General features: G+C 44.8%; 1 protein-coding gene across 2 annotated transcripts in view; it reads left to right on the forward strand.

The window, feature by feature from the left end:
* Window positions 1–6,441: 6,441 nt before the first annotated feature.
* PDE8A (phosphodiesterase 8A) overlaps window positions 6,442–13,471 on the forward strand; it is a 128,593-nt gene continuing 121,563 nt past the window's right edge. For both annotated transcript variants that reach the window (XM_068410151.1, XM_068410152.1), the window contains exon 1: window positions 6,442–7,635. In XM_068410151.1, coding sequence (XP_068266252.1) covers window positions 7,375–7,635 — 261 coding nt within the window. In that variant the 5' untranslated portion in view covers window positions 6,442–7,374. The remainder of the gene's footprint in view (window positions 7,636–13,471) is intronic.

The following is a 13,471-nucleotide window of genomic DNA, read 5'->3' on the forward strand; positions in this document are numbered from 1 at the left end:
GGAAGCTTTTAAACATGTGGCTAATGCTGTCTTAAGATGAGTGTTGCAGCATTGTGCTCATGTACAAGAAATTGAAACTGAAGGCAGTGCACAAAAGTGAAGGTGGCTGATCTAATGGAGTTCTCTGTACTAATGAAAACGCAAAACTACAATAAACAGCCAAATAAAGAAAAGCAAATCCGATTTAAAATTATCTCAGTTTGCCTAAGTGCCATGTCCTGACCACAAAGGAGACCTTTAGGAGAGGGATTCTGGGTACTAACCTCACTGCATTGAAGGTACAAAATCAGCAGGTATGAAAAAGTCCAGGTTTTCTTGTGGTGAAAAAAAATGTCTCTGACCAGCACTAAATCCTGTGACTGAGTCTTGAATCATCAAGTTGTTAAGGGCTGCAGTGAGGTGATGCCATTGTGCTGCTATCACGAGTTCCTGTGAGCTCCTCCCAGTGTAGCTGCCCAGGATGCTCTGACAGCCCTGGCTGTTTTACAGGGTCCTTTGTATTGCAGAGTCACCTTTTGGTGATACTTCATTTCTCTCTTCCACACTTTAAGGAATAGCCAACACAGCTAGCTGGCAAAGAAATAAACAACAAGGTGTTTTACAAAGCAGATGCAATCACAGGATCTGCTCCCTCTTATCTAGACCTGTGTGTCAGTGATTTCTATCTGAGTGTCTAATGTTGCAGGTAATTCGCACAGGGACGGATATCTCTATCACTATAGGTTAGTGCCTTTTTAAAATTCTTAAATGTGCAACAGCGTGTGCTGCCAGTTGGGAAAAGTTTCCATTTCTCTGGTTTGGTTTGTAAAAACAGCATCTGTGTGAAAGAAGTTGATGTGTTCTGCTTAACATTTACACCTACAGTCTCTCTCCAAGCCTGGCACTTCCAAACAGCCCTTGTGTACTAACCTTTTCCTGTTATTTAGCCTATAATATTAATAAAAACTTGAACGGAAATGCTATGAGGGATGGAATTTGCTATATTGCTTTTTTCTTCCTTAACTTGTTTTTCCTTTTGATCATCTGTTACGTAATCAGTGGAATACCTCGCAGCTGGACACATAGTTTCAGCTGTGAGATGCCTCCAGCTTTTTGTTTGGTAAATGAGCAAGCAGCTTAAAAATCAAAAGTGAAATACTGTTTGGGAATGGGGCCTGGCCCTGCATCCTCTCATTGCTGCTGATCCAAGGTAGGGGGGAAATTGGGACTGGGCTTCTGCCTAGACACTAAATTAATTGTGGGTGTAGGAGACCTGTTAACGTCTCTCCTCTCTCTCTCTCTACGGGGCGTTTGGTAGAGAGCTGAACAGTGCCTTGCTTAGTATGAGTTCAGGGTAATCCGCTGCTATTTTTGGGGGGAAACCTGCAAGAGAAGGCAAGTGTTTCCGATGTCTCTCTCCCAGAGCTTCCTAAAAATCCCCCCTGAATGGGAGAGAGAGAGCTGTGGTAGAGCCCCTGGCAAGGTTTGCCCACCTGTGCGTGATGTATGGGCTAGTCAGGACACTGAGTGAAGAGTGAGCAAGTCAGATGGCAACTCTGGGTGCAGTAAGTGGGGAATAACACCTTGTGCTAACCATAAAAGAGTCTCTGGATAACCAGCAACAGCTGCAATTGCTGCCTGCCTCTGTGCAGCAACAAGTCTGTGTGCATGCTCAACCTGCTGTGGGTAAGCTGAATTTAGGCTGTTATCTCTTGTAGTATTTTTCTTGATGTCTTGGTTTTGTGAGGATAAGATTTATAGAATCACTTTTCTGTTACGTTTTGTTTCAGTTTGTGGCCAGCTGTGGTGTGGTGATCAGGGCCATGAGCAGTGAAAGCCAGGGCAGCTGCCCCAGGCTGGCCCACAGGTGTGTTCTGTAACATTAACATCAGGTCACTATAAATGGGAAAGCTGGTGGGGATGGGGGCTCTTTGCTCTGCCCTTCCCTTCCCTTCCCAACGGTTACTATCCCTGGAGTGACTTGCTGCCACTGTATGAGCTAAGCATAATTTTGTGTCTTTTGTATTATCGATATTGGTTTTCTTATTTTATTAAATCTGTTCAAATTTCAACCCACCAGTCTCCCTCCTTTTCCCAATTCCCTTTCTCAGGTGTGGAGGGGAGATTTCATGATAGAACAACTGCTTGTTGTTTAGCCCTGGGTGTGGGCTAAATGGAGACACTTGAATACCTGTATTTCTTCCCAGTGCAAAACTGATTTTGCTGGGTTTGCTGTTCCTGCTGAAAACAAGCATGGCTGTGTTTGGAAAAAGAATTGTAGTGAGGTTATTTCAAGCATTTTATTAAGCGTCTTAGCTAGCAGACATCCTTTCTTTTTTCTTCTCACTTTACCCCTCTCTCAAAAGGCCACATAGCTTTTCCCGTGTGAACCTGTGAAATGGACAGTTACTACCTTAGTTTCCTTTTAAAAGGATAATCACCTTAGATCAGATTTTGAAGTCCTCAGGACTCAGAGTGTTATGGTTTTTTTCTTTTTGAAACAGTGGTTATTTCTTTTGGTGCCCAAGACTGTAAAAAGGAAGATGTGATTTTTAGGTGTTTATACCAGCTGAGCAAAAGGGAAGCAGTCTGCATGGGGGTCTGAAGAGATGTTGTCCATGGGATGATCCTGACCTTCTCAAATTACTCTGATGCTTGCCTAATGAAGTGCCAAGAGTGCAAGCAGATGAACAAATCTTCAGTTGTTTTGTCCACATTGGTATACTTGCTGTGGTAGTGAATTTAAGAGTGATTGTTCTGACTTGGTTATTTTAATTCTTTGTAAAGCTAACGTGCGCACTGGTTTCCTCTGAAACTCCCTGAAACCAGAAGTGTAAACCGGATTAGGGCTGTGGGGAAAGGTGTGTTTAGCACTTGAGGCATGTGAGTGATAGGGGAAGGAGCGGCATTGCTCCTGGTTACCTGCGGCCACCCAAGTGTGAGGCCTTTCTGCAAAGGGATAGAAACTAGAGAACTGTGCCCTGGAGGTATATCAGGGAGACAAAGAGATGGCATCACAGCTTCTTTCAGGTGAGAGGAGGTTAAAAGCCTCTGGATGGAGCATGAGGAACCCACTCACTTGGGCGCAGTAAGCGCGGACCCAGGAGATCTTGCTGAGGTGGGTATAAACCATGAGATCAGCCTCCCCCAGTTCACCAGATCATCCCCCACGCTATCTGTTTGGAAGTCTCTTATGAGTTTAAAGGACATGTTTTAAAACTATTTTTCAGCTCCAGTCCCAAACCATGTTGGTGAAATTATTTTTTTTAGTGCTTGCTATTGTGATTGTGTTACAGAGCCTGTCAACCCCTGCAGCACCCAGCTGTGCTGGCTGTAACCATAATTCACAGAAACTGCCAAGCGCCGTTCTGCTTAATATGACAGATCCTTCCTTGATGGCTGCGCTAGCCAGCCCTGGTGAGTGTGTTGGGAAGGATGGTGCCCATGTGTGTAAGATTTATGTTTGTTAGGGCTGTGGTGAGTGAGCCTGCAAGCGCTGCCTTCCCCTTTTCAAAAACTCAGAAGATTTATCTCCCTGACACATCCTGAGAGACTCTCTTGCCTTTTTTTGTTTTTTTTTAATAGCTATCCCCAGAAAACTTACGTGGTCTGGTTTCTCCACCTGCCCTCAGTGTGGTTCCTTCTTATCTCTCTGCCAAGTTGTCATCTCCTCTTGCAATTCTCATGGTGTTGCTCTTCCTGCTGCTCAGCTGCATGTGCAGACAGCTATAAAATGGAGTTTACAAGACTCATGATCTACGAGCGCTGTGCCATGGCACCGCAGAAGTCGGATTCTTGTACATTCCTCCCTACAGCTGTCTGCACGCAGGACTGCATGCAGGCAAGCGGCAGGGAACGCAACTTCCCTGATGCGAGCCTACAGCAACAAGAATACAGTTGGTAAAATAGTGTGAATCATGAATGAAACATTACTCACAGAGCCCGATTGCAATGTAAGAACTGATGTAAAGCGTTCCTGGAAAAAGGGGTACATTTTGAGAGAGTAATAAATTGCACAACCATCTCTGGGTTGTTTGATGGTAGGGTATGCTTCTCTTGGCTAATGAAGGGTTTCAGCTTCGTGCCTATGTAAGTATACCGCCTGGCTCTACAGAAAGACTTAACATCAGGGAAGGATTATACATAGTGGGATATGACTGAGTGTATTTAAAGGTATTGGTTGGGCCCAAAGAACGGAAATGTACTTGAGAATACAGCTAAGTATTCAGATGAAGTCCCGCTCCCTGTCTTATATTCAGGCATGTTTGTCGGATGAATTTTTCAGATATTTGAGTGATCTAGGAACACAGATCTCGGAGCCAGTACGTGGGATTTTTTTATATTGTGAATATAGAATAAATTAGTGCTCAGCATGATCACAGATGACGGATCTGTTCCTCAAATAACAAATTCAGCAACCAGTGAAAGCTGTCTGTTTTGCAGGTGTACAGCCTGTCTTAAAGAGTAATTTTGGAGTTTTTCAGCTCTGTCTGCTGCCATACTGAAGGGATGAGTTTCTAGGTCTGTATTTTGTTGTTCTCTTTGCCACTCTGTCTGTCTCTGGGAAGGGTTAAGGATGCTGGCCCAGGAAGGCAGGCTGCTGGCCACTAGCACTCCTGGTTAACAAGTAAGAAAGGGGCTGCTGGGCAGGAGGCAGTGGGGACTCGGGAGATAGGGAGAGAGTCAGGAAAAGGAAGTCTGTGGTTTTGAAAGCCTGTCTTGGGTGAGTTTTCATGAGCCTGGGCCGATCTTGTTAGCTGCTGGGGTAGGCTGACAGAGACAAAGAGCTCGTCCTTCTAGCTTTGATGACCAAAGAAAACTGACCTACTGACAGAGGAGCCAGATTGCGTGTTTCTTTTACTGATTGTAAAATGTCCATAATGTGATATAGGGTGTTACGGCATCAGGAACCAATTTATGACTCTGAAGGGTCCTGAGGCTGGGGTCAATCTTGGGCTGGGCCAGAGGCTGGCTAGCAAAGAGGGGGAACCCAATACTCTTGGGAGGCAGAGGGACAAGAGGCAGCAAGGCCTGTAGGGTGTAAGAATTGAGTGTACTGCTTCACCTAAGTGGGATCAGTTTTCTAGCAGAAGGACTAGTTCTCATCCTCGGTTTACTAAACCACAAATTGAAAGGGCTGGATACTAAATGAACGTAAATTAGCTTAAAAATACTTAGGAAGAGAGAAGAGAAAACTCTGCGAGAGGGGAACGGCTAATTCTCTATGGTCACAGCTGGCTGCATGGCACCGTGTATCCAGATAGCTAATCCTGCTTGTGAAGCACAGGATAATTATAGGGGAGTGGGTGGGGACGACAGTGCTTTGTTCCTCCCTTCCCCACAAATTTTTGGCTGACTGTCCATAGCAGGCAGTAACTAACTAACTTGTCCGTAGCAGGCAGTAACTAACTCATGCGTAGCAGTAACTTGCACTGGCTGTGCCATTTTAAAGGGCTTTAAATGCTCTGTTTCTCTCGTGAAGTCCGTACAGAAACCTTGTCTCACAGCATGTTGCCGGCCTTCCTAGGCAGGCTCACGGGGCTGCCGTTTGCACTGAAGACCTGCGGGTCAGCCCGGCTTCTGGTCCTGACAAATGGTGCTGGGTTAAGGGTTCTACTGGTGCATTTTTTTTAAAAAATCAAGAGAAAAGCTAATCGGACCCGAAATGGCTGGAGTCCTACTGCCACACGGAGGTAGCGGCCACACAGACCTGCCTCTGGCTCCGAATGCCGCCACTGCAACGCCTCCCCTCAGCCCTTCCCGCCCCCGACGGCGGCGCGCGGCGGCCAGCGCGCGGGGCGCACGCGGAGCGGCGGTTCAAAGTTCGTCCGCTCGGGCGGAGCGGCGGCGCGGCGCGCCATTGGCTCCCGGCGGCTGATTTGCATTGACGCCCGCGCGGGCCGCAGGTCAGCGCCGGCGGGTGCTTTAATTGGCTCCGCCGCTGTCAAGCGCCGGGGCAGCGCTGGCGGGGGAAGGGCGGGCGGGGAGGGAGGGGGCCGGGGCCGCCGCTGAGGAACATCAGTAATAACAAGGCGGGCGCGGAGCGAGGGAAGGCGGCTGCGAGGAGAGAGGCGCTTCCCCTGCTGCAAGGGACGCGGACACCACGGCCCTGGGAATTAGAGCTCTCACCGCTGCAACCCTTTCCGCCGGGACGGGACGCTAGGATCGTTTTCCTTCTACTTCTCGCTCTTCTTCAATTCTTCCCCCCTCTTTGTTTTTTTAATATTTATTTACCCCCCCCCCTCCCCCCCGCCGTTTCGCATCATTTCTCTGACCAAAAAAAATCCCCTCCAACATGGAGGCCCTTTGATGCCTCCGCCAGCGGAGCCGGCTCCTCCCGCGGCTCTGGGAAGCCCTCCGGGCCGTGCCCTGATTTTCCGAGGGCCGCCCCCGGGCGCTGCGAGGGGCTCCCCGCGGCCCGACCCGCTCCGGTCCCGCGGCGCTGAGCCGGGAGCCCGCGCCCCGCCGGCAGCGATGCCGCTGCGGCGGCCGCCGAGCCCCGCTGCCGCCTGACGGAGGGCTCTTCCTTCCGACGACGGGAACCTGCATGTCACCCCCGCGGCGGCCGCCCGCGACGGAGGCGGCGCGGGACATGCCCAGCGCGGCGTGAGGGGCGCAGCCGGCTCCTCGGGGCGACGGGGCCATCTTCGATTATTATTGTTATTAATTTTTTTTTTAAATTTATTTATTTCGGCCCCTCGGCTCAACCCCAAAGCGCAGCGCCGAGCGGCACCGCGAGGAGTAAGCGCTGCTTGGCGGGGAGCGCGGAAGACGAGGTGGGGAGCGGCCACCCTCCCCCCAGTCCCGGCCCGTACCCGGGTTAATCGGTAACGCTGCTGTGCAAACCCCGGTGGAAAATGCGCCGTGCTCCAGACTAGGAGGGAGGAGATGGTGCAGTGCCCCCGGCCGCGCTGAGCGCCCAGCCGAGAAGACGCTGGGGGGTGTGTGCATGTGGTTTGGGGCTTGGAGGATTTTTGTTATTTTTGCTTTTTTTCCCCCCCTCTGCTTTTTTTCTTTTTTTTTTCTTTTTCCCGGAAGGAAAGAAAACCCTATCAAGATTCTCAGATGGCTTAGAAAAATTCATAATACTCTGTGACAATATGAAGTCGACCGGTTCTTGATTTCCCCCCTTCCCTCCCCTCCAGCTCCCCAGCCCACTGCTGAGATTGAGATAAAAGGACCCGTTTCCTGGAGGACGAGGAGGACAGATACGTTTCTGGTGGTGTAGAAGGGACTGATGGCAATGCTTCAGAATGTAGCGGGATCGCAGGAAAAAGATTCAACCTGTTAACAAAAAATTAAGCAGGGGGAAAATACCAACGGGAAGGAAAGAGAGAGAGAGAAATACACACATATATATACAATTTAGAAGTATTCCCCAGGTGGCCACAAAGCATGGGCTGTGCTCCAAGCATCCACATCTCTGACAGCAGAGTGGTCTATCACGGTAGCAAAGAGTCTGAGGAGTGCAATTCCCCTCACCAGACCAACACAACCATGTCTCAACAGCAGCAAGGCAACCCCGTCCCAGGATTATTCATTAAATCCTCCAACACATCCACTTATAAGGTGAGGACTAATTCCTCTAAGAAAGACAAGAGGGAGAACAGCCAGAGCATGGAGGCAGACACCCAGACCAGCAGATCCAGTGTTAAGGTAAAAAGGGTGCTAAACATAAGCACTGTTTCTCTCAGAACAGGAGTTTGCTGTAGCGGTTTAACCCAAGGAATCTCCCGGCTGAAGCGATACGTTGTGGGGGAGCTTTTCCTGGCTTGAGCTATTACTTTCATTTATAAACTAATCAGTCTCATGAAATGACTTTATAGATGTACCCAAGCCTCTTTCTTCCTTCCACAAAACGAGGTTTCCTAATGCTGGGAAAGCGGTGTAATTGTCCTCGTCAGTCGTTAGCGCCAGGGGCGCGGGTCTCGCTTCTGAACGCGGAGGGCCCGTCCGTCTGTCCGTCCGTGGTGGGTCTCTGCCGTGCATGGGAGCTGCACTGCCACTAACTGCTGTCTTTATGTGTTTGCTTGTGCTGGGTCGTCCAGTGTTGCTGTTTGTGCTTGTCTTGTTTGGAAGCGGAGGCAGATCGCAGTCTGAAGCGCTGTGCTGGCTGGGCTGATCGATTTGCATACCTCTTCCATTCAGAAAGTTGAAAGGAGAGCGACAGCGGTTTTTTGCTCTGGGTACTGATTTACATTAACAACTTCTTGACCTTGTCTGTTGCTGCAAACAGGGTATTTTTTGGAGTTTTTTTTGCATGTGTGTTAGCGTGCATACTTTTATGTAGAGATGCAACACAAAGCCGTATGAAGTCGACAGACACTGAAAGAAGTTGGGATTATTTGTTTTCTTTCTAAAGGGAGAGAGTTACTGGTGCAGAGTGCTTGCTTGTCTATTTATTTTCTATTGATGGCCTGTTTGTTTATGGGTTGTACTTTAGTTCCTAATGCTGTAGGTTTTGATTATTCCATATCTTTGTTTTTCAAGGGGGACTATCTCTATTTCGTAAAAATAAGTAATTGCAAATATTAAAAAAATCAAATTGTAGCAGCCCAGGGAATATTATATAACATGGCTGATCTGCTCTGGGTTATCGTGATAAGAGCTGAGATACACATGCCGTAAATATAAGATACAGGCTTGAGATGCAGGCAAGAACTGGCTAAATGTCAAGCGTTTTGCCGTCTTGCAGAAACTCTAATGATTTGTAGTTTTCTTAGGATTTTTATGTGCTCGTTAAGACGGCTTCTAGAGTATTGACCTGGAATAATTTTCTTCAGTACTGTGGGTGATTTTCTTCAATTGTTTTCCTCCAGATTTAGTAATCCCAGTTCATAGGAGTTCAAAAAAGTCTAGAAAATGAGAAGACACTTTGTAGGTAGTGAGTCGGAGGCAGCATTAAAAATACCTAAGGCAGAACATGAGGCTGAATGGTGTTATACTAAACTAAATTTTTGTGTTAATAACACTGTACAGGAAACTGAACTTTATGGCCCTGTTCACACACGGTAGACACGCTTATGGCATATTTAACATGGTAAATACAGTAAGGAAACTTAAGTTGTCATCAGAATCTTGACAGTTGTTTGCTAGCTGAATTTTTAATTGTGATTATAATTGCACTTTACAAAATCTAAACCGAAAATATTCTTAAAGTTTATATTCTGTGAATTTGTCTTGTGTGTGCTTGCTTATGGGGGGAAAAAAACAACTCCAAAACTTGTTTGCAGAAGCATGCATGGGAAGCAGTCTTAGTTTTATTAAATTTTGGTGTTTGATTTCAAGAACTTTGTAACTAGGTTTGGATAATTCAGCCAGATGCTATAAGGTTGATGTTGGTTCATATGCATGCTGTAATCTCATTGGCAGTCATTCTGATTTTTGTCACTCAGTCATATTTTCTGCCCTTGTCATCACTCTGAGCACATTGCTGTGAAATGATGGGTTTTGAGAAATGAGAATGAAATTCTGTTTGTGGTCAGCTGAATACAAATCTGTTGGACCCATCACATCTGCGTGATTTTCATGCAAAATCCTATAATACTCTTTAGAGCTATAAAGCAGCATGGTATTTCATTCTCTGCTTCTGTCATTAGTGTGTATAGTATGATCAGATTTACAGTTCTTAGTGTGCTAGATAGCTGCATTGTCTCGGAGGTTGTGCTGGAAGGAGGGCTGCGCTATCACTGGAGAGCAGTTTTCACAGCACAGTGAAGTTGTTTGGAAAGAAACAAAGTGTGAGAACATTGAAGATAAGGGACAGGAATTGAAATCCCTGAAGCTAAAAGAAGCATTGGGCAGGACGTTGTGCTGTTTTGGAGTTAAAAGTAGTTTTGATTTGAGGAAGAACAGTACGAATTAGGGTGCTACTAGGAACTATTGCTATTCTTCAGAGTGCGTAGTACACCCTTTATGGCCCCTGGGATACCCTCACACCAACAGAAGATGCTACAAACCTTTTTTGCTTTGGGAAATGGTGGTGTCATCAGAATTTGTGTGAATAGCCAGTAACCTGCCTGAATGGCATTTTCACTTGCTTTCAGGGCACTTTAACTGAGATTCATTCACATTCTTTTGTTGTATGTGCACAGATTAAAGCCAAGAAAGTCCTATGTGAGAGCTCAGAACAAAACTTGGCGCGTGTGTGAATCTCATATTTTCACTTTGTCTGGCATTAGCATTAAGTTAATTAAAATATGTAGAATAGGTAGTGCAATAACTTTTATTGAATCAGTTTGTTCGCTATACTGTACGTTTTTCAAGTCAGAAAGTGTCATAAAAAGAAATAACCCATGCTAACTGCAAAATGGCATTACATATATTGCTAATTAGCCCCTTGACTTACTCTGGCTTTACGTTTGTGTCTTATATCTTTCTTCTGGTCAAATAGCAGAGGATCATTTTCTGGATGTGTTGTATGGGCATACTGTATTTTGTGATTTGCATCACTTTACAAACTGTAGGTAAAAAACTTACCTGTTCTTCCCTAATATGGAAAAACCTAAGTTTATCCATAGCAAATTTGCAGAGCAGTCCTGTAAAGTGTGTGCGTGCAGAGATAAATGCCATAATACCTATTTCTGGTATATATGAATATGGTGATAATATATGAGAAATGGGGGAGCCCTTTTAATAAATTATCTTCGGTCATAGCACCTGTATCTCCCTCCTTAATTAGTAATTTCATACATGGCTTTCAGTTGAAAATTTATGAGCAACTTGGAATAAGTGCCATATCTAAAAAGCAAACGAGCCATGAAAACCCTTCCCTTAATTTTTGATGTATCGACTCCACAGCTTAAACTTTGTACTTTTGCCAGTGAAAGACGAGCAAGACTTAGGTGCAGTAACAGTGACTGAGTTTGATTATCCAGTGCTACATTAAAAATATCAAATGACACTTACCCATTACTGTTGCAAAGGAGAGTTTTCCTGATTTTTTTTTTAAGCTGTAAAAATCTCAAGAAAGTGAACTCAAAATCATGACAGTCTGTCTTTTTCATATATATAAGTTATGATTTTCTTCTTCAGACATTTGTGTTGTTGAATTTGCAGTAAAGGGACTTGGCTTTATACAAACATGCTTAAACACCTTTAGAATAATACCTCTGTTTATAGCATAAGTGGAATAAATGCTGGAATGGAATAAGCACTTCATGGGCATTTATTTAAAATTTACTTGGGTATTCATAAGCATATGCTGTCCCAACATCACGTGTGTGCATCACTCTTCTGTAGTGCACTGATGTACATTGCACGTTTATTTTGCCCTGTCATTCTTTTACGTATGTGAGATTTCCTTCCTCTTCTCTTGTGTAACTCTCCCTGTCGTATCTATTTAACACAGAAATATGTGCGTTTGGGTGCGAGGGGATCAGAGAGTAAATCCAAGCTTCCTTTATTTTAAATTAGAAGTAGTCCTAAGCCAGCGGGGCTAAACGTGAAATAGCCTTTTGATTTATCAGCTGATATGGGACAGCCAGTTTAAATCCATGGCCTTGCAGCCAGTAAGTTTTCTTCATTGAAACCCTGTGAGATTGCCTGAGAATTTTACAGTCACTGCAAACCGATGGTTGCATAATTCTGCATACAGGAGGCTGTACGCTAAACTTGTACCTGCAGTGCTGAAGTGGATCTCATTTCAACCTTTAACAGCATGTTATTTAGTCTGTTAAGCTGTCTGCTCTTTTCCTGTCTGCCTGGTAATTCCTTCCCCTTGGAACACAGGAGCTCTCCCTCCCTTTGAAACTCCCACACGTACTGTCCGTGCTTCCACTGAGGCCATCCACCCTCTCTTGATTCCTCCCTGTTCCCACTGAAACTGGCCTCAATCATTTTCCCGACAAACCTCCCATCACCATTTCCCTCCCACTTCCACTGATGTCAGCCCTCCTGTACAGAGATCCTTGCTTCCACTGAGAGGATCCTTCCCACGCTGAGATGCACAAACTTTTCTCAATCTTGACGGCTTCAGACTTTCAGGCTGGTGTTTTTTATGCTGTTGTTACAAGACATGAACCTTTTTCTCCAGGGGATGGGAATATAATTTTTAAATGGTATGAAGCAAACTGGTATAGTAACATGTGAACTGGGGTCATATTTAAGTCTATTTTTTATCTTTACCTTCTAATTTCCTGTTGTTTGTAGTGTAAACTAGAAAAAAAGAAACTGTAAATTGCTCACAGTGTATGGATCGCTACACTATTAAGACAGCATAAGCTGTGTTGGCAATTTTTACTGCGTTATTATGGGTACCTCTCCTGGTCATGCAAACCAACTCACACAAAAATGTGTCACTGCATCCGAGGGCAATTCCTTGCGTGACTGAGATGAGCAAGGTTAGACCCTGAATTTTTGGAGTACTTGCTGTTGGTAAAAACTTCACCAAAACTCCTTTCAGCTGTAAATTCATCTGCCAGACACGAAACACTGACTTCTCTCTCCCCTTTGCATTGTTCTTTGCTGCCCCTGGTCTGAGCTTGCTTTGTGTCTCTTGCCTGGCCATTTTAGGTAGTTAATTTCTAAGCTTTTCCTTTTCTGCCACCTGAATGTGTCAATAGAGGAAGTATTAGAAACAAGCCTTTATTTCTACAGTTCTAGGTATTTATCTTACTGTGTTGTACCCTTTGTATTCTTAATTGTATGGCTCAGATTGAAGTGTAAGTACATCCACAGTGGGAAATTTTCTAGTTGTAGAATGTACTGACAAGCCAGGCAGAAGAATGGGAGGTGATACACTTTACTAGTTCTCCCTCCCTTTCTACCATTCCCAACATTACATGTGGTGTGAAATTCCAGTGGAAGGTACCAGCATTGCCTTGCTATTTAAAGTGCCAGCAATTCAGATTTTACATCCAAAATGTTAAATCTAAATATAAAATAAAGATATGAAATGATGAAATGGTTACACCCACTTGCAGATACTTCACGTTCAATTAATTTTAGACTAGAAGATGCTTACAATCTATGTGAATATGAGAATGTCTCATTACGAAAGTTGCTCAGTTCATTTGAAACTTAGAAAAAATACTGTGTGGAAACTGTTTTGCTGTACATATTGCATGCTTTAACATCTGATCCTTATGTTCAAGTAAATGTCTGTGTCAAGAAAATGAGAGGTATATGAATGAAAATTATTTTTCACATCCATTGAAATTGTTACATCCAGCAGTTGCCACTACCAACAGTGATAAACGGCTGTTTTACTTCAGTTATTGTATGAACTTTTGTTCACCTCTCTTGGCTGTCACTTTGAGAAGGGACTCCAGAATTGGGTTTCTTAAGCAATAGTAACAATACACTGAAAATATTCCACTTTTTGAGCACTTGGAATGCCAACTGACTTTCAAATGAGCCCTCAAAGAGGAAATAAATATTTAGAGATATGGACAGCTAAAGCTCTTATTAGCTCTCAGCGAAAGGTGAAAGAAACCTAAAGCAAATACGGTAATGAGCAGAGTGGCCCCAAGGTGAAATTGTTTCAATACAA

Source organism: Nyctibius grandis, chromosome 11 (genome assembly GCF_013368605.1).
Source record: "Nyctibius grandis isolate bNycGra1 chromosome 11, bNycGra1.pri, whole genome shotgun sequence".
NCBI classification, from domain to species: domain Eukaryota; kingdom Metazoa; phylum Chordata; class Aves; order Nyctibiiformes; family Nyctibiidae; genus Nyctibius; species Nyctibius grandis.